The sequence below is a fragment of the Schistocerca piceifrons genome, chromosome 2 (assembly GCF_021461385.2).
Source record: "Schistocerca piceifrons isolate TAMUIC-IGC-003096 chromosome 2, iqSchPice1.1, whole genome shotgun sequence".
NCBI classification, from domain to species: domain Eukaryota; kingdom Metazoa; phylum Arthropoda; class Insecta; order Orthoptera; family Acrididae; genus Schistocerca; species Schistocerca piceifrons.
The window spans coordinates 4,887,877-4,911,771 of record NC_060139.1 but is presented as its reverse complement, the minus strand read 5'-3'; the positions used below and the strand labels follow the sequence as shown (position 1 = coordinate 4,911,771).

Genomic DNA, 23,895 nt, shown 5'->3' with positions numbered 1-23,895 from the left:
TGTGAAGATACGTCAGCTGTAGACATGCAGCAGGTCTCCGACAACAAAGGCCACTTTGTCGAAGCCTTCTGCACAACGTTTGCCTCGACAGAACGCGTCCCGTGGATGCTGCGAGGTCAGATGCCAGTTGTCTCTCTTCGGAAGTCACAAGTGGGCGGCCCTGCCCTGGTCCTCGAGATACAGTTTCGGTCTGTATACACTGTCGACACATCCGAGAAACGACAGAACGATTCGCACTAAGTTATAGGGCTACATCAATTTATGACTGTTCTGCTTCCTTTCTGTCTCTGGCTCTCTACCACAAAGAGTCTAATAGGCTTCTTCTCTGTGCCACACGGCACCGTCTGTGTCTGTATACACAACGGTTGTGGATGTGGGGCTATCCGATGAACATTACCTCGTTTCATAGGTGCACTGACGTCATCATTGCCATGGTTTTCCGTTGACCGGAATGCCATCTTCCGTGCAGAGTACGATCGAACGGGCGTGTGGTTGACAGTTTTTGTGATTATGTGGTGAATTATACATAGGACGGGGAAATAGCGGTTTTTTGCTTTAACTTTTGACACCAGTGTAGATAGCAGCAGACGTTCGTGAAATATTTTAATTTTCCCTCAAATCAAGTTTCTCTCAATTGCCCTGATTTCTTTCAAGCAGTTAAACCCTCTTCTGCAATACTAGACACCTCAGTGATCAGTTTGATACCTCATTTGCCAGTTTCCAACTCTTCGTTTGGCTATGAAAATTCGGAAAAAACTTTGCCTTGTATCACTGTTTAAGGATTTCTAAATTACTCCGATTACGTTAAATCAAATAAACCCTTGTTTGCGAAGCTGGACATCATTCTGGTCAGTCTGATACTCCATTTGTTCATTCTCTACTTTTCTTTTGAATATGAAAATTCAGACGAGAAACTGTCGAGTAATTTACATGGAGTCATGTTTTCTTTACATTCGGACATTTGACCAAAAATGTATACCACACAAAAAAGTACTTCAGTGAAGAACTAGATCACATTATACTTACTCATAGTAACACAACTATAAAATCAATACTGGAACACAGTGCAGTTAAATCGCAGATTTGCTATTATTTTCCTGGCACTGAGTTGCAGCTCAGTTACGCACTGTTCTATTAACAGAGAATAATTCTTCAATACTGCACAAATGTTGCTTTTTTAATTTACAGTATTTAATGGTATATTTTAATTGGCTGTATCTATTATAAACTGGATTGGCTTAAAACCCGATACAAGTGATCTTACCGTCTCATATGGATCATCTTTAAGATTTAGTCTGTATTTCTTGTCCATGCTTATATATTTCTTGGTAGCTTCATGTCTTGGTAGTACAAGCTGGGTGTCTTCAATGTCAGCTGTTCTGTAGAAATAAAATTTGAATGTAACTGAAAAGTAAAAAAAGAAAAAACATTCAGTCTCAAATTAGTGAAATAATCAGGAAAATTTGTCACTCTTCAAAAATGGATGTAAGTAAGCCACTTAAAATGTTGAGACAATGTGGCATTAATGTAATGACAGCGTGACTCTTTAGCTTTATCCATTTTGCTGGATACAAGGTCGTTGTAATGTCAAGTTTTGAAAGTTATTTAAATCAACTTCAACCACAGTGTCTAATAATCCTAGTCATATACTGAAACGGACGTCTCAGGAAAAGTTTAATTACGAATTGTAGCGTAAAACGCAAAATGAGTTAAAAATACTTCACTTATTCTATAAGCTATAACACTAATTGTCTTAGCCCTATATATGAGGCTGTAAGGTTCCTGCCATAGTGTCACACTTCGCTGATAATTATTCTTCTCCTTGTCGATAAAGCATTGTTTCAACACTAGTATTATTTAATAATCGGTTGTGTGAGGTTCATTAAACACAATGGACTTAGATAACACTCAATAGTTTACTATATCATTTGTCAAAAGGTATTACTGAATGAAAGTAAATAAAATAAGGCGAAGAAATTCGAATAATAATTCGTCTTTCGTGCATGCTTCAACACTGGATAGCGTTTCCTATGTGCAAATTACTATTCAATGTTCTTCCAACATGCGACCGTAAAATTCGGTTCACTACTTGGACTTCACATTAACAACTGCCATATTGATGAGCGTTCAAAAATAGCAACCGTAAAACTCATTGTAGAGCCCAGAGCTGTTACATTTCACAGCGATTGTATTTTTTTTTTCTCGTACTAATCGAGCTGCAGCAACAGTTACCTCAAAAGCTTGAGCACTGCTAAGACACACTGCACAAGTATTTAGGAGGACGGGGTTCAGATACACAGCCAGTCACCCAGCTATGGGTTTTCCGGGTTTTCTTAAGTCACTTGGTGCCATGGCGTTCCCTCTGAAAGCGATACGGCCGATTTCCTCCCCCAGTTCGACTGTGTTCCACATGTAATGACCTCATCTACTAACCGTAGTAGTGTTGTGCTTGCCTGTAGTGCTAGCTTTGTCCTAACACCACCATCTTTTTTCTGCTACAGGGTCTTCAATGTAAACAACAATTTATAACTTTTAAAAATTTTTCCATGCTCTTTACTGAGAAGTTGTGTGCCATTTTTCAAGCAGACCTGTATTTACTTGCCTTACCTCACAAGTGGTGAATCGGAAAGACAAAAATCCAACGAATTCACACGCAAATGGTTACATTACGGAAATTTTAATGTGCTGCTTCATCGAAACAAAGCACATAGTCCATATAATGCACCAAACGTTGAGTAGTGAACCAAGACAAGTTGTAACTTTGGAAACCCCTCGTGTGTGTGAGTAAAGTTTGTTGCATAAAAACTAATTGTGATACAGACGCACCCGTGAGACCCAATGCTGGAATAAATGTACGTAACGAAATGATTAGTGCTATGAAAGTTCGTAGCTCTAGCAGTGATCCTTAAGGTGGGGAATATGCGTTTTATCATTGAAAAATACACATATCTATCCCAGAACTCCTGAAGATAGACGTTGACTATGGGTATGGTACCACAGACACAGTCCCTTTGGCTGTTCAGAGACGTCACTAAATCCGCTCAAAGCTGCAAACAACCATTCATGAGCAGCGCCTATTAGATGGGAGGGGGGGGGGGGGGGAGTTCGACAGCCGATCAGTTCCAGTCATTCCACCCACCAGAAAGGAGGTATACGGCTCGTGTTGTCTGTAGTTGAATCATGCCTAGACGGTGAATACCGCGTTTCGATCGCGACCGAATTGTTACTTTGTGCCAGGAAGGGCTCTCAACAAGGGAAGTGTCCAGGCATCTCAGAGTGAACCAAAGCGATGTTTTTCGAAGATGGAGGAGATATGGAGAGGCAGGAACTGCCGATGACATGCCTCGCAGAGGCCGCCCAAGAGCTACTACTGCAGCGGATGACCGCTACCTACAGATTATGGCTCGGAGTAACCCTGACAGCAACGCCATCATGTTGAACAATGCTTTTCGTTCAGCCACATGACGTCGTGTTACGATTAAAAGCGTGCGCAATAGGCTGCACGATGCACAACTTCACCCCCGACGTCCATGGCGAGGTCCATCTTTGCAACCGCGACACCATGTAGGGCGGTACAGATGGGCCCAACAAAATTCCCAATGGACCGCTCAGGATTGGCGTGAGTGTCGCATAAGCCTTCAACCAGACAATCGTCAGAGACGTGTTTGGAGGCAACCCGGTCAGGCTGAACGCCTTAGACGCACTGCACAGTTAGTGCAGCAAGGTGGAGGTTCCCTGCTGTATTGGGGTGGCATTATGTGGGGCCGACGTACGCCGCTGGTGGTCATCGAAGGCGCCGTAACGGCTGTACGATACGTGAATGTCATCCTCCGACTGACAGTGCAACTATATCGGCAGCATATTGGCGAGGCATTCGCCTTCATGGACGACAATTCGCGCCCCCTTCGTATACATCTTGTGTATGACCTCCTTCAGGATAACGACATCGCTCGACTAGGGTGGCCAGCATGTTCTCCAGACATGAACCCCATCGACCATGCCTTGGATGAATTGAAAAGGGCTATTTATGGACGACGTGACCCACCAACCACTCTGAGGAATCTACACCGTATCGCCTTTGAGGAGTGGAACAATCTGGACCAACAGTGCCTTGATGAACTTGTGGATAGTATGCCACGAGGAAAACAGGCGTGCGTCAATGAAAGAGGACGTGCTACTGGGTATTAGAGGTACCGATGTGTACAGCAATCTGAACCACCACCTCTGAAGGTCTCGCAGTATGGTGGTACAACAGCAACGTGTGATTTACATGAGCAATAAAAAGGGCGGAAATGATGTTTATGTTGCTCCCTATTCTAATTTTCTGTACAGGTTCCGGAACTCTCGGAACCGAGGTGATGCAAAACTTTTTTTGATGTGTTTATTAGATATGACCAGGGAGAAACTATCTACTCGAATCAAAGACATGATTTAAGTGAAACCTTAAGTTTATTACAAAAAGGCACGAGAGTGAACAAGCATATCAATAAGTCATGAAATTACGAACATAGAATATTAACTACGAGATGTAGGTAAGCGAACTATCGGTTGGCAAAGTTACTTGGTAGGCGTCGGTTTTAGCTCATGATCATATACCTGAGCTCGTGAAGGTTAACTCGACCTAGCTACACATCTGTTAGAGTGATTGTCAGTAAAATTATTGAGTGTATGTGAGTGCATTTTAAGCAAAACACCCTGAGGAAGGCCATTTGCAACAGCGGCAGAAACCTGGAATAATTTTACATATTGAAAATACAGACACATACCCAGAAGAATTGTATTGACGGTGACAACTGACCGGGAAGCCTGCTCTTGTAATTACGGTGATTATATGTCTGACTGGAGAAGCCGAGCAGCCCACGCAACTGAGCGTGCACTGGCGAACGTGGGAAATTAAATCTGAACACGATTTTGAATTTCTAGTTCATATGGTCCTAACACGCCGAAGATGCAAATTATGTTCAACATTGACGTCGGTGCGATATGAGCAGATCGGTGACACCTACTACGGCCTTCAACTACGGCGCTAGAACAGCTCTCCTCTTAAACTTATACCAATCCGCCAATGCTGAAGTTGTTTTCTTGTAACTATGTCTGCCACAAAGATAGGCGAATCGTTAAAAACCAACTATCTCGATTTCCTGCCCACTTTTGGCAAACCTTCATATATATCTACACAGGGTGGTCCACTGATCGTGACCGGGCCAAATATCTCACGAAAAAACTACAAAGAACGAAACTTGCCTAGCTTGAAGGGGGAAACCAGGTGGCGCTATGGTTGGCCAGCTACATGGCGCTGTCATAGGTCAAAAGGATATCAACTGCGCTATTTAAATAGGAACCCCCATTTTTATTACATATTCGTGTAGTACGTAAAGAAATATGAATGTTTTAGTTGGACCACTTTTTATCGCTTTGTGATAGATGGCGCTGTAATAGTCACAAACATATGGCTCACAATTTTAGAGGAACAATTGAATCGTAGGTACGTTTGAACATTTTATTTCGGTTGTTCCAATGTGATACACGTACCTTTGTGAACTTATCATTTCTGAGAACGCATGCTGTTACAGCGTGATTACCTGTAAATACCAAATTAATGCAATAAATGCTCAAAATGATGTCCGTCAACCTCAATGCATTTGGCAATACGTGTGACGACATTCCTCTCAACAGCGATTAGTTCGCCTTCCGTAATATTCGCACATGCAAAGACAATGCGCTGACGCATGTTGTCAGGCGTTGTCGATGGATCACGATGGCAAATATCCTTCAACTTTGCCCACAGAAAGAAATCCGGGGACGTCAGATCCGGTGAACGTGCGGGCCACGGTATGGTGCTTCGACGACCAATCAACCTGTCATGAAATATGCTATTCAGTACCGCTTCAACCGCACGTGAGCTATGTGCCGGACATCCATCATGTTGGAAGAACATCACCATTCTGTCATGCAGTGAAACAACTTGTAGTAACATCGGTAGACCATTACGTAGGAAATCAGCATACATTGCACCATTTACACTGTCATCGATAAAATGGGGGCCAATTATCCTTCCTCCCATAATGCCGCACTATAGATTAAGCCGCCAAGGTCGCTGATCTTCCACTTTTCGCAGCCATCGTGGGTTTTCCGTTGCCCAATAGTGCATATTACACCGATTTATGTTACCGCTGTTGGTGAATGACGCTTCGTCGCTAAATAGAACGCGTACAAAAAATCTGTCATCGTCCCGTAATTTCTCTTGTGCCCAGTGGCAGAACTGTACACGACATTCAAAGTCGTCACCATGCAATTCCTGGCGCATAGAAATGTGGCACGGGTGCAATCGATGTTGATGCAGCATTCTCAACACCGACGTTTTTGAGGTTCCCGATTCTCGCGCAATTTGTCTGCTACTGATGTGCGGATTAGCCGCGACAGCAGCTAAAACACTTACTTGGGCATCATCATTTGTTGCAGGTCGTGGTTGACGCTTCACATGTGGCCGAACACTTCCTGTTTCCTTAAATAACGTAACTATCCGGGCCCGGCCGAAGTGGCCGTGCGGTTGTAGGCGCTGCAGTTTGGAACCGCGAGACCGCTACGGTCGCAGGTTCGAATGCTGCCTCGGGCATGGATGTGTGTGATGTCTTTAGGTTAGTTAGGTTTAAGTAGTTCTAAGTTCTAGGGGACTAACGACCTCAGAAGTTGAGTCCCATAGTGCTCAGAGCCATTTGAACCATTTAACTATCCGGCGAATGGTCCGGACACTTGGATGATGTCGTCCAGGATACCGAGCAGCATACATAGCACACGCCCGTTGGGCATTTTGATCACAACAGCCATTCACCAACACGATATCGACCTTTTCCGCAATTGGTAAACGGTCCATTTTAACACGGGTAATGTATCACGAAGCAAATACCGTCCGCACTGGCGGAATGTTACGTGATACCAGGTACTTATACGTTTGTGACTATTACAGCGCCATGTATCACAAATCGAAAAAAATGGTTCAACTAAAACATACATATTTCTTTACGTACTACACGAATATGTAATAAAAATGGAGGTTCCTATTTAAAAAAGACGCAGTTGATATCCGTTTGACTTATGGCAGCGCCATCTAGCGGGCCAACCATAGCGCCATCTGGTTTTCCCTTCAAACTAGACGAGTTTCGTTCTTTGTAGTTTTATCGTTTGATGCTTATTTCATGAGATATTTGGCCCGGTCACTATCAATGGACCACCCTGTATATCAAGGTGCCCACTTTATCTGAAAACATTGAAATATCTCAAAAACTACACATCGGATAAAAAAGATAAAGTTCCACTTTGTTTGTCTTGGAGAGGAAGATCCAACGATACCAACCCCGAACCCCCCCCCCCCCCCCCCATGTGTGAGGTTGTGAGCGGTAACTTTGAAATCCTTAATGAGACTTCCGTTTCTTAAAGCAGATTACAATTCTACAGCAAAATCTACATACGTTTTGTCTGAAGCATTTTCTTCCTTTCACCACAGATGGAGCTGCACAATCGGAGGAATAGAAATGGGTAGACAATCGCAATTTACGACATGCTACTCAACAGCCCTTGAATATCCAAAGGCACGTGGGAGATAACCTCCATGCTGCGAAGGTGTGACTGGTCAGTATTTCATAACTTGTAATTGGAAACCCCATTCGTGACGTTGTATTCCACCGACGTATCGAACAGAGGACTACTCGATGCTCCACCGTGGCCTTGTAGCGAACTACGAAGCAGCAAACCAGACAATACATTACGACGGCAGCTCGTGTATCTTGCAGACGTAGAAAAAATGGGAGCTCTAAACGTATAATACTTGCCCAGTGTTTACTGCCAGCTCTTCTTCCTATGATCTGGAGAAAAGACGTACAAGTGGACGATGAATGTTGCAGCCACAAGAGAAGAAATTGAAATAATGCTGATTTACGGAGAATGTAGAATTGTTGAGGCTCGTGTTGCCTTGTATACCAAATGTTTTCCAAGGAAAGTCCAGTCTCTTTCGTTCTTTTACAAGGTTGTTAACGCCTTTATGTGTGATGGCAGCGTACAGACCGACAAAAGGAAACGAAGCAAACGTGTTACAGGATTAGCTGATGAAATACACTCGTGCTCATAAATTAAGGGTAATTCCAGAATGTGGTGCCACACAACGTGGCACTACACAAAACTGGCGATAATAGCATAGAGGCACATAGGGAACACACACGACACAGGTCTGTAAGTCCACGGTATTGGTGATAAGTTGAGAAAACTGTCACGAACCGCATGTGCTACAAAACGCCACTGTTTCCTGCGCATGTACCCAGACATCAGTATGGGGTATGATCACCATGCACACGAACACAGGCCGCACAACGGGTTGGTATACTGTGGATCAGGTGGTCGAACAGCTGCTGGGGTACAGCCTCCCATTCTTGCACCAGTGCCTGTCGGAGCTCCTGATGTGTCTTAGGAGTTTGAAGACTTGCAGCGATACGTCGACCGAGAGCATCCCAGTCGTGCTCGATGGGGTTTAGGTCTGGAGAACAGGCAGGCCACTCCATTCGCCTGATATGTTCTGTTTCAAGGTACTCCTCCATGATGGCAGCTCGGTGGGGTCGTGCGTTGCCATACATCAGGAGGAAGGTGGGACCCACTGCACCCCTGAAAAGGCGGACATACTGGTGCAAAATGACGTCCCAATACACCTGACCTGTTACAGTTCCTGCCGGCCGGGGTGGCCGAGCGTTTCTAGGCGCTACTGTCTGGAACCACGCGACCGCTACGGTCGCAGGTTCGAATCCTGCCTCGGGCATGGATGTGTGTGATGTCCTTAGGTTGGTTAGGTTTAAGTAATTCTAAATTCTAGGGGAATGATGACCTCAGAAGTTGAGTCCCATAGTGCTCAGAGCCATTTTTTGTTACAGTTCCTCTGTCAAAGACATGCAGGGCTGTACGTGCACTAATCATAATCCCACCCCACACCATCAAACCACGACCTCCATACAGGTCCCTTTCAAGGACACTAATAGGGTGGTACCTGGTCCCTGGTTCACGCCAGATGAAAACCCGGCGAGAATCACTGTTCAGACTATACCTGGACTCATCCGTGAACATAACCTGGGACCACTGTTCCAATGACCATGTACTGTGTCCTTGACACCAGGCTTTACGGGCTCTCCTGTGACCAGGGGTCAGTGGAATGCACCTTACAGGTCTCTGGGCGAATAAACCGTGTCTGTTCAGTCGTCTGTAGACTTTGTATCTGGACACAACTGTTCCAGTGGCTGCGGTAAGGTCCCGAGCAAGGCTACCTGCAGTACTCCGTGGCCGTCTGCGGGCACTGATGGTGAGATATCGGTCTTCTTGTGGTGTTGTAGACTGTGGACGTCCCGTACTGTAGCGCCTGGACACGTTGCCTGTCTGCTGGAATTGTCGCCATAATCTTGAGATCACACTTTGTGGCACACGGAGGGCCCGTGCGGCGACCTGCTGTGTTTGATCGACCTCCAGTCGCCCTAGTACTCTACCCCTCATGACGTCGTCAGTATGTGTTCTTTGAGCCATTTTCAGCACACAGACACCACTAGCACGTCTGAAAACGTCTGCACACTTACTCGCTGCACCCTACTCTGATATGCACCAACACACCTCTGCGTATGTGGACTGCTGCCAGCGCCACCGTGCGACGACCGCAGGTCAAATGCACCGCATGGTCATACCCCGAGGTGATTTAAACCCGAAAACCGCCCACCAGAGCATTAGATTGGATTGGATTGTTTGCGGGAAGAGACCAAACAGCGAGTTAATCGGTCATCGGATTAGGGAAGGACGGGGAAGGAAGTCGGCCGTGCCCTTTCAAAGGAACTATCCTGGCATTTGCCTGGAGCGATTAGGGAAATCACGGAAAACCTAAATCAGGATGACCGGACGCGGGATTGAACCGTCGTCCACCCGAATGCGAGTCCAGTGTGCTCACCACTGCGCCACCTCGCTCGGTACCAGAGCGTTGTTTCACCGTGTATCAGCGTTATCCCCAATTTATGAACACGAGTAGGTGTGCTAGCGCCGGTGCATCAGAACCCACAGAATGTTGTCCTGGACGTTCGGCAAGGTACTGAGTTCCACCTCGACGGCTGTCCAGCAAGTTAGACAATTGAAGCATGGATGGAATTAGACTGTGTTCACACTGGTCAGTCGATATTCAGGGGTGGCCCTATTAATTGGCCCCCTAGGTCGCCGGAATTGACGTCGAAGGGTTTCTTTCTGTGGGGATATTTAAAAGACAGGGTGTACCACCGAGTGTCAACAGGCTCTGAAGACATGGTCTACTGCATCGGAAATGCGTGTGCTGACATTCCCACAGATATACTTGTGTCCTGTGTACAGTTTTTTTTGTAAAGCGGATCAATGAGTGTACTGAAGTTGGTAGTACAACGATTGAACACTTACTCCAATTGGAAAATTAGAGTTGCGTTCGCCTCGAGCCGCAGCGAAAGTGGCGCGTCGGTTACTCCCCTGCTCGATATGTCGGAGGAATTCAACGTTGCGAATGGGGTTTCCAAATTGAAGTTATGAAATACTGGCCTGTACTGCCCTCGCAGCATGGGATGGCGTCTCACGTGCCATTGGATGTTCAAGGGCATGTCGTAAATTACGGTTAGTACCGATTTCAATTCTTCCGATTACAGCACCATCTGTGGCGAAAGGAAGAAAATGCTTAACCCAAAGCATATGTAGATTTTGCCGTCGAATCGTAATCTGCCATAGAAGGGGGGGGGGGGGGTCCCATTCAAGAGGTCAAAGTTGTCAGACACCCCCCACGCACGCGGTGGCGTGGGGGATCGAGTGTGGTACCTTATCTGTGCCCCCTCCGAGACAAACAATTATAACTTTTTTTCATCTGATGTGTAATTTTCGAGATACTTCAATGTCTTCAGTTAAAATGAATACTCCGTATATGTGCACACACACACAGAATATATTTACAGGGTGTTTCATTGATCGTGCATTGATCGTGACCGGGCCAAATATCTCACGAAATAAGCGTCAAACGAAAAAACTACAAAGCCGAAACTTATCTAGCTTGAAGGGGGAAACCAGATGGCGCTATGGTTGGCCCGCTAGATGGCGCTGCCATACGTCAAACGGATATCAACTGCGTTGTTTTAAATAGGAACCTCCATTTTTTTATTACGTATTCGTGTAGTACGTAAAGAAATATGAATGTTTTAGTTGGACCACTTTTTTTGCTTTGTGATAAATGGCGCTGTCACAAACATATGGCTCACAATTTTAGACGAGCAGTTGGTAACAGGTAGGTTTTTCAAATTAAAATACAGACGGTAGGTACGTTTGAACATTTTATTTTGGTTGTTCCAATGTGATACATGTACCTTTATGAACTCATCATTTCTGAGAACGCATGCTGTTACAGCGTGATTACCTATAAATACCACATTAATGCAATAAATGCTCAAAATGATGTCCGTCAACCTCAATGCATTTGGCAGTACGTGTAACGACATTCCTCCCAACAAAAAGTAGTTCGCCTTCCGTAATGTTCGCACATGCATTGACAATGCGCTGACGCATGTTGTCAGACGTTGTCGGTGGATCACTACAGCAAATATCCTTCAACTTTGCCCACAGAAAGAAATCCGGGGACGTCAGATCCGGTGAACGTGCGGGCCATGGTATGGTGCTTCGACGGCCAATCCACTTTTCATGATATATGCTATTCAGTACCGCTTCAACCGCACGTGAGCTATGTGCCGGACATCCATCATGTTGGAAGTACATCGCCATTCTGTCATGCAGTGAAACATCTTGTAGTAACATCGGTAGAACATTACGCAGGAAATCAGCATTGCACCATTTAGACTGATATCGATAAAATGGGGGCCAATATCCTTCCTCCCATAATGCCGCACCATAGATTAACCCGCCAAGATCGCTGATGTTCCACTTGTCGTAGCCATCGTAGATTTTCCGTTGCCTAATAGTGCATATTATACCGGTTTACGTTACCGCTGTTGGTGAATGACGCTTCGTCGCTATATAGAACGCGTGCAGAAAATCTGTCATCGTCCCATAATTTCTCTTGTGCCCAGTGGCAGAACTGTACACGACGTTCAAAGTCGTCGCCATGCAATTCCTGTTGCATAGAAATATGGTACGGGTGCAGTCGATGTTTCACATGTGGCTGGACACTTCCTGTTTCCTTAAATAACGTAACTATCCGGCTAACGGTCCTGACACTTGGATGATGTCGTCCAGGATACCGAGCAGCATACATAGCACACGCCCGTTGGGCATTTTGATCACAATAGCCATACATCAACACATGATCCGCTGTAGCCGATTTATCAATATGTCCCAGGCGGCAGTTCCTTTTACGTTCAGCCAGACGGGTGTTGACGCTTCTTTTTGTTGTACCTATATAGACCTGTTTCAGGAAGGTGATCATGAAATAAAGTTTAGTGAGACGACCGTCATAGCAAAGACGTCGCATTATTATGCGCGAATGTACAGAGAGGCTATTCAGATTGCCAAACACTGCAATAATTTCAGTAGAAAAGATGAAGGTATTAAGCTGGGTAAGATATGGATGTCAACATTGCAGCAACAGCGTGACAATCGATTAATTTCAATTGAGAAAGTTGGCAATATCAGAGATCATAGCACAGCCGACGTCACGTGATTGACAGCGGCGCCCTCTGGATGGCTTATATATACGGCGCTCACTCGCGCAGTTCGCCGCTTGTCCTCAGAGGATGCCTTCCGCAGTCGAAGGCGAAACGTCAGGGGAGAGTCTTATGTATGGACCACGGCATCTCAGCCCGGAAGTGGTAAGTGATGACAACACCTGCTCTGAAAGCCTTCATTCTATGATCAATAAATTATGGTCAGAGTCCACATGTGTCCCTGAAATGTCTTACAATTTAAAACCTGGTTCCTAAATCTCTGTCTGACCATTATATGATCTATCTGAAATCTTCCAGTGTCTCCAGGCCTCGTCCCCGTGTACAGCCTTCTTTCATGATTCTTAAACCAAGTGTTAGCTATGATTAAGTTATGCTCTTTGCAAAATTCTACCAGGCAGCTTCCTCTTTCATTTCTTGTCCCCATTCCATACTCAGCTACTACTTCTCTTTCTCTTCCTTTTAGTCCCCAATGACTATTTAATTTTCGTCTCCCCTCACTACCTGAAAGATTTCTTTTATCTCATCATACATTTGTTCAATCTCTTCGTCATCTGCGGAGCTAGGTGGCACATAAACTTGTACTGCTGTGGTAGGCGTGGGCTTCGTGTCTATCTTGGCTACAATAATGCGTTCACTATGCTGTTCGTAGTAGCTTACCTGCCCTCCTATTTTTTTTATTCATTATTAAACCTAATCCTGCATTACCCCTATCTGACTTTGTATTTATAACACTGTATTCACCTGACCAGAAGTCTTGTTCCTCCTGGCACCGAACTTCACTGATTCACACTATATCTAACTTTAACCTATTCATTTCCCTTTTTAAATTTTCCAACGTACCTGCCCGATTAAGAGATCTGACATTCCACGCTCCGATCCGTAGAACGCCAGTTTTCTTTCTCCTGATAACGATATCCTCTTGAGTAGTCCTCTCCCGGGGATCCGAATGGGGGACTATTTTACCTCCGGAATATTTTACCCAAGAGGACGCCATCATCATTTAACCATACAGTAAAGCTGCATGCCCTCGGGAAAAATTATGGCTGTAGTTTCCCCTTGCTTTCAGCCTTTCGCAGTACCAGCACAGCAAGGCCGTTTGCGTTAGTGCTACAAGGCCAGATCAGTTAATCATCCAGACTGTTGCCCCTGCAACTACCGAAAAGGCTGCTGCCCCTCTTGAGGAACCACACGTTTGTCTGGCCTCTAAAGAGATACCCTTCCGTTGTGGTTGCACTTATGGTACGGCCATCTGTATCGCTGAGGCACGCAAGCCTCCCTACCAACGGCAAGGTCCGTGGTTCATGTACGTACAACTGTGCTAAAAACGAGATTGGGCAACAGAACTAACATAAGAGTTATTTATGTTTTGCAAAATCAGACGGAACCCAAGTCTATAGTTTGAATATTATAAATTTTAACATTCATTCCAAATCTTGAACGTCACCCAAAATTCATTTTATACTGGATTAACACTGAAACTTAAGGTTTTCGCACATACCCTCGTCGTCCTCGAGCACGTGCAGCGGCTTTGCCTCCAGAATGTGTTTCGAGCCCACGGAGCGGACGCACACGTAGTGTTCCGTCTTGACGTTCTTGAGCCTCACAGCCTCACTCCTTTCGAACTGGACTTCGGCAAACTGACTCGTGGCCGACATACCTGTAGTGCTCAACACGGGACAGTCACTGCGTTCAAATGGTTTAAGGCTGTCCATCTATCACTCGGATGCATCGCTTCCTGCAGGACATCCTCATTCCGCTTCCTTCGAAGGGAAACCGTGATGTAATGTGTGTACGGTTGGCTGTACTCGGAGGAATTACTTCGCCACACACTTCTTCTCTTTTAAGCTACGAAACGCCAGGGAGTCGAGGGGTTGTTACCTCTTATTACAGAACTTGACATGTAAAGAAAAATTCTTTGCTCCTCATCAGAAAAAAACAGATATGGTGTTCTACCAGGTCATGTCATATATTATTAGATTTCTTAACTACGTAGATAGGACCACCACAGACTTCGAGAAGAGCGTAATAAATTCACTCCACATAAGACACGCACTGGCAGGTGGGAATATTACCGAACCAACAGTTTAGTAAGTCATGGTTATAAAATACTGACTCTAAGTATTTAGAAAAGGATGGGGAAAATGGTGGAAGACAACATCGCGGAAGATCGGTTTGGGTCCCCGATAATGTAGGAACACATGAGACAATACTGACCCTACGACTTACCTTAGAAGACAGAATGAAGGAAGGCAAACCTACATTTGTACCTTTTGTGGATTCAGAGAAAGCGTTTGACAGTGGTGAATAGAATACATAGAACTGCAATTCCTTAAGTAGCAAGGATAAAATACATGGAGCGAAAAGTTATCCACAACTTGTAGGACTACGGAAATCGGACTGCACTTACACTACTGGCCATTAAAATTGCTGCACCACGAAGATGACCGTGCTGCAGACGCGAAATTTTAACCGACAGGAAGAAGATGCTGTGATATGTGTGATATGCAAATGATTAGCTTTTCAGAGCATTCACACAAGGTTGGCGCCGGTGGCGACACCTACAACGTGCTGACATGAGGAAAGTTTCCAACCGAGTTCTCATACACAAACAGCAGTTGATCGGCGTTGCCTGGTGAAACGTTGTTGTGATGCCTCGTGTAAGGAGGAGAAATGCGTACCATCACGTTTACGACTTTGATAAAGGTAGGATTGTAGCCTATCGCGATTGCGGTTTATCGTTTCGCGACATTGCTACTCGCGTTGGTCAAGATCCAATGACTATTAGCAAAATATGGAATCGGTGCGTTCAGGAGGGTAATACGGAACGCCGTCCTGGATCGCAACGCCCTCGTATCACTAGCAGTCGAGATGACAGGCATCTTATCCGCATGGCTGTAACGGATCGTGCAGCCACGTCTCGATCCCTGAGTCAACAGATGGGGACGTTTGCAAGACAACAACCATCTGCACGAACAGTTCGACGACGTTTGCAGCAGCACGGACTATCACCTCGGAGACCATGGCTGCAGTTACGACGCCGCATCACAGACAGGAGCGCCTGCGATGGATACTCAACGACGAACCTGGGTGCACGAATGGCAAAACGTCATTTTTTCGGATGAATCCAGGTTCTGTTTACAGCATCATGATGGTCGCATCCGTGTTTGGCGACAGCGCGGCGAACGCACATTGGAAGCGTGTATTCGTCATCGCCATATTGGCGTATCATCCAGCGTGATGGTATGGGGTGCCATTGGTTACACGTCTCGGTCACCTCTTGTTCGCATTGACGCCGCTTTGAACAGTGGACGTTACATTTCAGATGTGTTATGACCCGTGGCTCTACCCTTCATTCGATCCCTGCGAAACCCTACATTTCAGCAGGATAATGCACGACCGCATGTTGCAGGTCCTGTACGGGCCTTTCTGGATACAGAAAAAGTTCGACTGCTGCTCTGGCCAGCACATTCTCCAGATCTCTCACCAACTGAAAACGTCTGGTCAATGGTGGCCGAGCAACTGGCGCGTCACAATACGCCAGTCACTACTCTTGATGAACTGTGGTATCGTGTTGAAGCTGCATGGGCAGCTGTACCTGTACACGCCATCCAAGCTCTGTGTGACTCAATGCCCAGGCGAATCAGGGCCGTTATTACGGCCAGAGGTTGTTGTTCTGGGTACTGATTTCTGAGGATCTATGTACCCAAATTGCTTGAAAATGTAATCACATGTCAATTATAGTATAATATATTTGTCCAATGAATACCCGTTTATCATCTGCATTTCTTCTTGGTGTAGCAATTTTAATGGCCAGTAGTGTATAAGAGTCTAAGGGAAGCAATACTACTGAAGGGAGCGAACCAAGATTGTAGCCTCTCTCGGATGTAATTCGTCTGTGCACTGAGGGAGCAGGTAAGGAGAAGAAGCAGAAATTTAGAAGAGGAATTAATGTTCAGGGAGCAGAAATAAAAACTTTCAGTTTACAGATGACATTGTAGTTGTGTCAGAGACGCAAAGGGCTTGTAAGTGCAGTTGGAAGTAATGGATGGAGTCTTGAAGAGAGGTTACAACACGAACATCAGTGAAATTAACACAAGAGTAATGCAATCCAAATGAATTAAATCAGCTGATACCGATAGAACTGGATTAGGAAACGAGACACTAAAAGTAGTCGATGACTTGTTATTTAGGCAGTAAAATACAGTCTGCGCCAAAAAAGACTCAGCGCGAAGGAGTTATACAAATTGGTGGGAAATTCATACCCACACAGGTATAGATGGAAAATGTGAAGCTGTAAACTTTGGTGAGAGAAGAATGAATGTGTGGCGCGTGCTGCGCAATTTCATCGCGCTGCTGTCAAGGATAGTAAACAAGGGATCTGTGGATACCAGGACATAAAATATTTGCTAATTTCATACCGTGTAGTCAGTTGGACGGTAGTAATGCGTCGCTCACTGGCGCTTTAACGATATATCCAGATATCAGCGTTTGAGTGAGGCCTTGCAGTTGGGCTCAAAGAAGCCGGTGGAGTATTCGGCGAATCGCTCGACATTTGATCTGAAGCGATGCGACTGTTCGGCGATGTTGCCATGAATGGGTGAACTATGGCCGAGAACAGCGTTAAGAAGGAAGCGCTCGACTTAGAGAGACGAAAGAACTCCAGGAAGGAACAGTTTGTCAGTGATGCACTCAAAACACTAGATTCATCATTCTCATTGGGCCGGCGTGCAGCTGGTGCTTCAGTGACCACGAGGATAGTTAATAGGCGGCTCAGAGAAAGTGGGCTGAGCTCATGGCGCCCGTTGTGCACAGGGGTTACGCCGACAATATTCTCCTTCCAGTTTTGTTGCCACTCGTGGCAAGCCTCCCTGGGATTGCATTTCAGCAAGATAATGGCCGCCCGCACACGGCCAGTTTCTACTGCTCGTCTTCGTGCTTGACAAACCCTGCCTTGACCAGCAAGGTTGCCGGATGTCTCCTGAACTGATAACGTTTGGACCCTTATGGACAGGGCGCTCCAGCAGGCTCGGGATTTTGACGTCTTGACGCGCCAGTTGGACAGAATTTTGCACGATATCTCTCAGAGGACATCCAACGACTCTGCCAGTCAACGCTAAGCGGAGTAACTGCTTGCACAAGGGACAGAGATGGACCAGCGCGTTATTTATTGCTCAATTTCTCAAACACTTACTCTCGAACAAATCGTTCAGTTTTTCTGAAATTTGTTTGTTTGTACATGTACACCACTTCTACCGATTTACATCCCATTCGGATAAGTCTTTCGTTTTTTATTTGTCTTAGAGTGCTACTGACTATGGTGACGTTGTTAGAATATAAAATGTAGACTGCCAACAGCAACAAAAGTACTTGTGATGAAGACAAATACACTGAGGCGACAAAACTCATGAGATACCTCCAAATATGGTGTGGTACCTCCTTTTGCCTGGGGTAGTACAGCAATTCCAAGCGACATGGACTCAACAAGTCGTTGGAAGTCCCTTGCAGAAACATTGACCCGTGCTGCCGCTACAGACACCCATAATTGTGGAGGTGTTGTCTGCCGAGGATTTTGTGTACAAACTGAACTGTCGATTAAGTCACACAAACGTTCGATGGAACGCATGTCGGGTGAACCGTGTGGCCAAATCATACGCCCAAAATGTCCAGAATGTTCTTCAAACCAGTATCACACAGTTGTGCCCTAATGACATGGACCATTGTGATGAAGTCCATGAATGGTTGCAAATGGTCTCCAAGAAGCCGAACATAACCATTTGAACCGGTCAATAATAGGTTCAATTGGACCAGAGGACCCAGTCCATTCCATGTAAACACAGTCCACACCACCATGGTTCCGTCAGCAGCTTGCCCAGTGCCTTGTTAACAACTTGTGCCCATTGCTTCATTGGGTCAGCTCCTCCAACTGAAATCCGGACTCATCTGACCAGGCCAATGTTTTCCATCATCTAGGGTCCAACCGCTATGGTCTAAAGGCCAAGGAAAGACGCTGCAGACGACGTGGTTAGCAAAGGCGCTCACCTTGGTCGTCTGCCGCCATTGCCCGTAAATGAAAAAAATTCGGTGCACTGTCCTAACGGATACGTTGATTTCCACATTTGTTTTATGCACTGTTGCTTGTCTGTTAGCACTGACGACTCTACGCAAACACCGCTGCTCTTGGTCGATGAGTGAAGGCGATCGGCCACTGCGTTGTCTGTGGTGAGAGGCAATGCCTGACATTTAGTATTCTCAGCAAACTCTTCACACTGTAGATCTCGGAATATTGAATTCCTTAACGATTTCCGAAATGGAATGTCACATGAATCTATCTCCAACTATCATTCCGAGTTCCAAATCTGTTAATTCCTCGTGAGTCACCCGAGTGCAAATGACACCTCCGCCAGTGCACTGTCCTTTCATACCTTGTGTACGTGGTAATACAGTCATCTGTAAACGTGCTTATCGCTATCCGATGACTTTTGTTACCTCAGTGTATTTTAACATGCAACATAAATTTAATTTATAAATGATAGAGCGCAGCAATCAGGCCTTCTTTTTTTTTTTTTTTTTTGCAGGTTTTATTGCGCAAATCCAGATTTCGGCTAGTGCCTAGCCATTATCAATGCACTATTTTTTTAAACTCGATGCATGTTAGTTTCTTGTTGTACGGGCGTCAGTCACAGTTCTTTGAATGCTACAGTAGTATGTAATACAGTATATACGTGCACACCGTCGGCAGGTGTGTAAATGAGTAGAATTGCAATTCTTTGCGACAGGTAGAGCGACCACGAGAGTGCATTAGTGGTATTACTTGGAGTGGTAGACTGTATAAGAGGCTTGAAGAGCGCCAGATGTTGGTTACCGCGTACTCGTTTGAGTCATATATCAGCATTTGTCAGAGGCCGGCCCGAGTGGCCGAGCGGTTCTAGGCGCTACAGTCTAGAACCACGCGACCGCTACGGTCGCAGGTTCGAATCCTGCCTCGGGCATGGATGTGTGTGATGTCCGTAGGTTAGTTAGGTTTAAGTAGTTCTAAGTTATAGGGGACTTATGACCTAAGATGTTGAGTCCCATAGCGCTCAGAGCCATTTGAACCATTTGTCAGAGTTTGAAAGGTGCCTCATTGTGACTTGAGTCGTCGGCTGGTCAAATCGTGCAATACCCAGATTTGTGGGGCATTCGGATGTGAGAGGGGCCACGTGTTGGACTGCGTGGGAATGTGAGAGCAGCCACGTTTGTAATCAAGTTTCCAGTCGACCACGTCCAACCACCACAAGGGAGGATCGCCGTGTTGCACAACTCCTCCTTGCGCCTGACATCTGAGAACAAGCAATGGACGCCTCCCTGCACAATTCTGTGTCGTTCTGCGCGATTGGTTGGAGACTGGCAGCAGCCTGCTAGGGGAACATCGTCACATGTGGTGACTCCCATTAACACCACAATACGATTGGCTGTTTTTGGAGTGGTGCAATGACAGCAAAGCATGGCATTCTGATGAATGGCCTCGCGTTGTGCTCACCAATGAATCGTGGCTATGCATTACATCGGATGACCAGCGTCAGCGAATATGGTGGCGACCTGGGGAGAGGGCCCACTCTTCCATTCTGTTGGGGAGACTCAACCACGTTTCTCTAGAGTCGTGGTGTGGGGAGCCATCAGATATGACTTGGGTCACGGATGGTATTCACTGTGGAAACTCTGACGTTACAAGGCTATGTCACAGACATCCGGAGTCCCTGTGTTGTGCCTCTTGCGATAGTATTGTGGTGCCATTTTTCAACAGGACAATGCTTATCCACACAAGTCACGTATTTCTATCAATTGCCTACGTGACGTTGAGGTATTCCTGTGGCCAGCAAGACCCCAAGATGTGTCGCTGATGGAACACGTGTGGCGCCGACTCAGGCGCCAGCTCTGTCCCAGTACCAGAGTCCAGGGTATCGAGGCCCAATCACAACAGTTTGCGTCACTTGCCTCAGAAGGGATACAGCGATTTTTTATGACACCCTTCCCACCTGAATCAGTGCATCCAGGCCAGAGGGGTGCAGCTTCATACCGATAAGTGGGTTCATACTGCCAAGTTCTTTGTAAATTTGACTCGAGTTTGTAATTACTGAAATAGCATCATATGCCTTCTCACCCACTCGTTTCCTCCTCCCCTGCTGCGTAGTGTTTTGTCAGGTAGTATAGTTCTTGGCAATTAATTGTAGACAGAGCATTATTTGCAACGGAAACTTGCAGACGTGCGTTTAATTTGTAAGGTACCAGAAAGCAGTGCCTGGAAAGCCAAAAGGGTGTACATAGCAAAGTTTCGAAACAGCCGTCGTACTAACTCGAAAAATATTAGCACAGTGCATAGAAACTTATGAAAGACAGTGTCGTTCAAGCCACAGATATACGGCCAAGGTATTGCAATGTATAAAGCAGGACGGGCCTGGTGTGTTGGCAGAGCCAAGACCGTGTTGCTAGAGGAGGCCGAAATGCACGCGTTTAATATCACGCAGACTGGCGTGATGTCTGGAACAGTTAAAGGAATTGAGTTTACTAAATAAAGTACGAAATTCTTGGAATACTTAACTTTAATCCATAGTTGGAGACCATTGCTCTTGTTGATACATTCATAACAATTTCAATATAAACTGGTAATGGCGCCTTGCTAGGTCGTAGCAAATGACGTAGCTGAAGGCTATGCTAACTATCGTCTCTCCAAATCAGAGCGTATTTGTCAGTGAACCATCGCTAGCAAAGTCGGCTGTACAACTGGGGCGAGTGCTAGGATCTGTCTCTAGACCTGCCGTGTGGCGGCGCTCGGTCTGCAATCACTGACAGTGGCGACACGCGGGTCCGACCTATACTACCGGACCGCGGTCGATTTAATGGTTACCACCTAGCAAGTGTGGTGTCTGGTGGTGACACCACAGGGCCGTCGTCACTTTGAACAGTTGCTGTGAGCTTAAGTTGTTGCTAAAAGGTATAAGATACTGAAGTGTAAATTGTTTACGTCAATAAAATGCTACACTGTATATTCAGTTTCTCACATTACAGTAGAGCTGCTCATCACATGAGGTTAAGCAGCGAATAAGTCGGAATTTCTAAGGTAACACCCGCGGGTTAGAAGCAAACAGAGGGAGTGTAGCTAGTCAGCGAACCTCGTTAACTGCAGAGTAAGTTGAAGCCTCCGCTTAGTGCGCTTCCTCTGTTTATTTACGTACAGTGCTATCGTAGAATTTGACGAGGAAATGGGTGAATCGATAATTCGACGAAGGAGACCTGATGGACATTGACACTGTGTGCTCTAATAGACTTTATGTGTAATAAATAATGAGATGACAAAATTCAGGGGATAGCAACTTGTACACACACAGGTGGCGGTAGTATCGCGCACACAAAGTACAAAAGGGCAGTGCCTCGGCGGAGCTGTCATTTGTACTTAGGTGATTCGTGTGAGAAGGTTTCCGACGTGACAATGACCCCACGACGGGAATTAGGCTTTGAACGCTGATTGGTAGTTGGAGGTAGACGCATGGCACACTCCATTTCAGAAATTGCTGGGGAATTCAATATTCCGAGATCCGCAGTGTCAGGAGTGTACCGAAAATACCAAATCTCAGACATTTACTCTCACCACGAGCAATGCAATATCCGATGGCCTTCAGTTAACGACCGAGGGCAGCGGCGTTTGCATAGAGTTCTCAGTGCTAACAGACAAACAACAATCCATGAAATAACGGCAGAAATCAATGTGGGACGTCCGACGAACGCATCCGTATCCGTCAGGGCAGTGCGCCGAAACGTGGCGCTGATGCGCTATGGCAGCAGACTACCGACGCGACTGGCTTTGCTGACAGCACGACATCGACTGCAGCGCCTCTCCTGGGCTCGTGACCATACGAGCTGGGAACCTAGACGACTGGAAAACTGTGACCTGGTCACATGAGTCGCGACTGCAGTTGGCGAGAGCCGACGGTAGCGCTCGAGTGTGGCGCAGACCTCACGGAGCCACGGATCCAACTTGTCAACAAGGCACTGTGCAAGCTCGTGGTGGTTCCATGATGGTATCGTATGTCTTTACATGGAATGGACTGAGACCTTTGGTCCAACTGAATCGATAATTGACTGGAGAAGGTCATGTTCGGCTACTTGAACACCATTTGAAACGTCCCCTTTGAACAATTATACATGACTGTCCTTAAAGTGACACACAATATTTTTTAGCGCAACGCAATCTGACTTTCAAAACTCCCTACAAAAGAATGGCCCTGACTAACATTAAACTATACCTTTCACAAATCACTTACCTCACCAAAAATCTTCATTACTTGGACTACTGCAATACAGCGAGCGCCACTAATGCCAGGTAAATAAAAGATTCAAACTACGGAAGGCACTAACTACTGATAGGCATAGTTAGCAAATGAAAGATTTTAATAGAGAACAAACAATGTATTTACCTTAATAGTCATAATATATATAGCAGTTCATGACATCCAATCTTACAAATTTCAAAACTCCGCCATCTTTCTCCCCACGTCCACCACTGCTGGCGGCTCACCTCCAACTGCGCGACGCTACGCGCTGTTCACATCCAACTGCCCAACACTGCACATTTGAATCTATTCGTGAACCTCATGCTCCCAGACAACGATGGAATGTTTATGAATAACTATGTGCCGTGTCAGTGGGCCACAGTTGTTGGTCGGCTTTAAGAACATTCCGGATACTTCGAGCGACTGATTTGGCCGCCCAGATCGCCCAATATTAATTCCAACGTGCATTGATAGCACACAATCGAGAGGTCAGTCCGTGCACAAAATTCTGCATTGTAAACACTTTCGCAATTATCGACGGCTATAGAGGCAGCGTGGCTCATTATATCTGCAGCCGACTTCCAACTACTTGTCGAGTTCACGCCGCACCGAGATGCAGCACTGCGCCGAGAAAAAGAAGCTCTGACACCACATTAGCAGGCGTCCCATGACTTTTGTCACCTCAGTGTACCTTAGGTGTCATGTAGAGAAGCAGGTATTACTCTCCTGATCCCAGTGGCCGCCACGCGGGGTAGCCGCGCGGTCGCGGGTGCCCTGCCACGGTTCGCGCGGCTCCTCCCCTCGGGCATGGATGTGTGTGTTGGCCTTAGCGTAAGTTTGAGTTACATTACGTACTGTGTAAGCCTAGGGACCGATGACCTCTGAAGTTCCCT

The 23,895-nt window shown here is 46.0% G+C and overlaps 1 protein-coding gene across 2 annotated transcripts in view; it reads right to left on the bottom strand.

Annotated features, from left to right (window-relative positions):
- Nucleotides 1–14,375, bottom strand: part of LOC124777410 — a 37,067-nt gene extending 22,692 nt beyond the window's left edge. For both annotated transcript variants that reach the window (XM_047252807.1, XM_047252806.1), the window contains exons 1-2: nucleotides 14,194–14,375; nucleotides 1,265–1,404 (exon numbers count right to left, since the gene is read on the bottom strand). In XM_047252807.1, the coding sequence (XP_047108763.1) occupies nucleotides 1,265–1,404; nucleotides 14,194–14,350 (297 nt within the window). In that variant the 5' untranslated portion in view covers nucleotides 14,351–14,375. The remainder of the gene's footprint in view (nucleotides 1–1,264; nucleotides 1,405–14,193) is intronic.
- Between the last annotated feature and the right edge of the window lie 9,520 nt (nucleotides 14,376–23,895).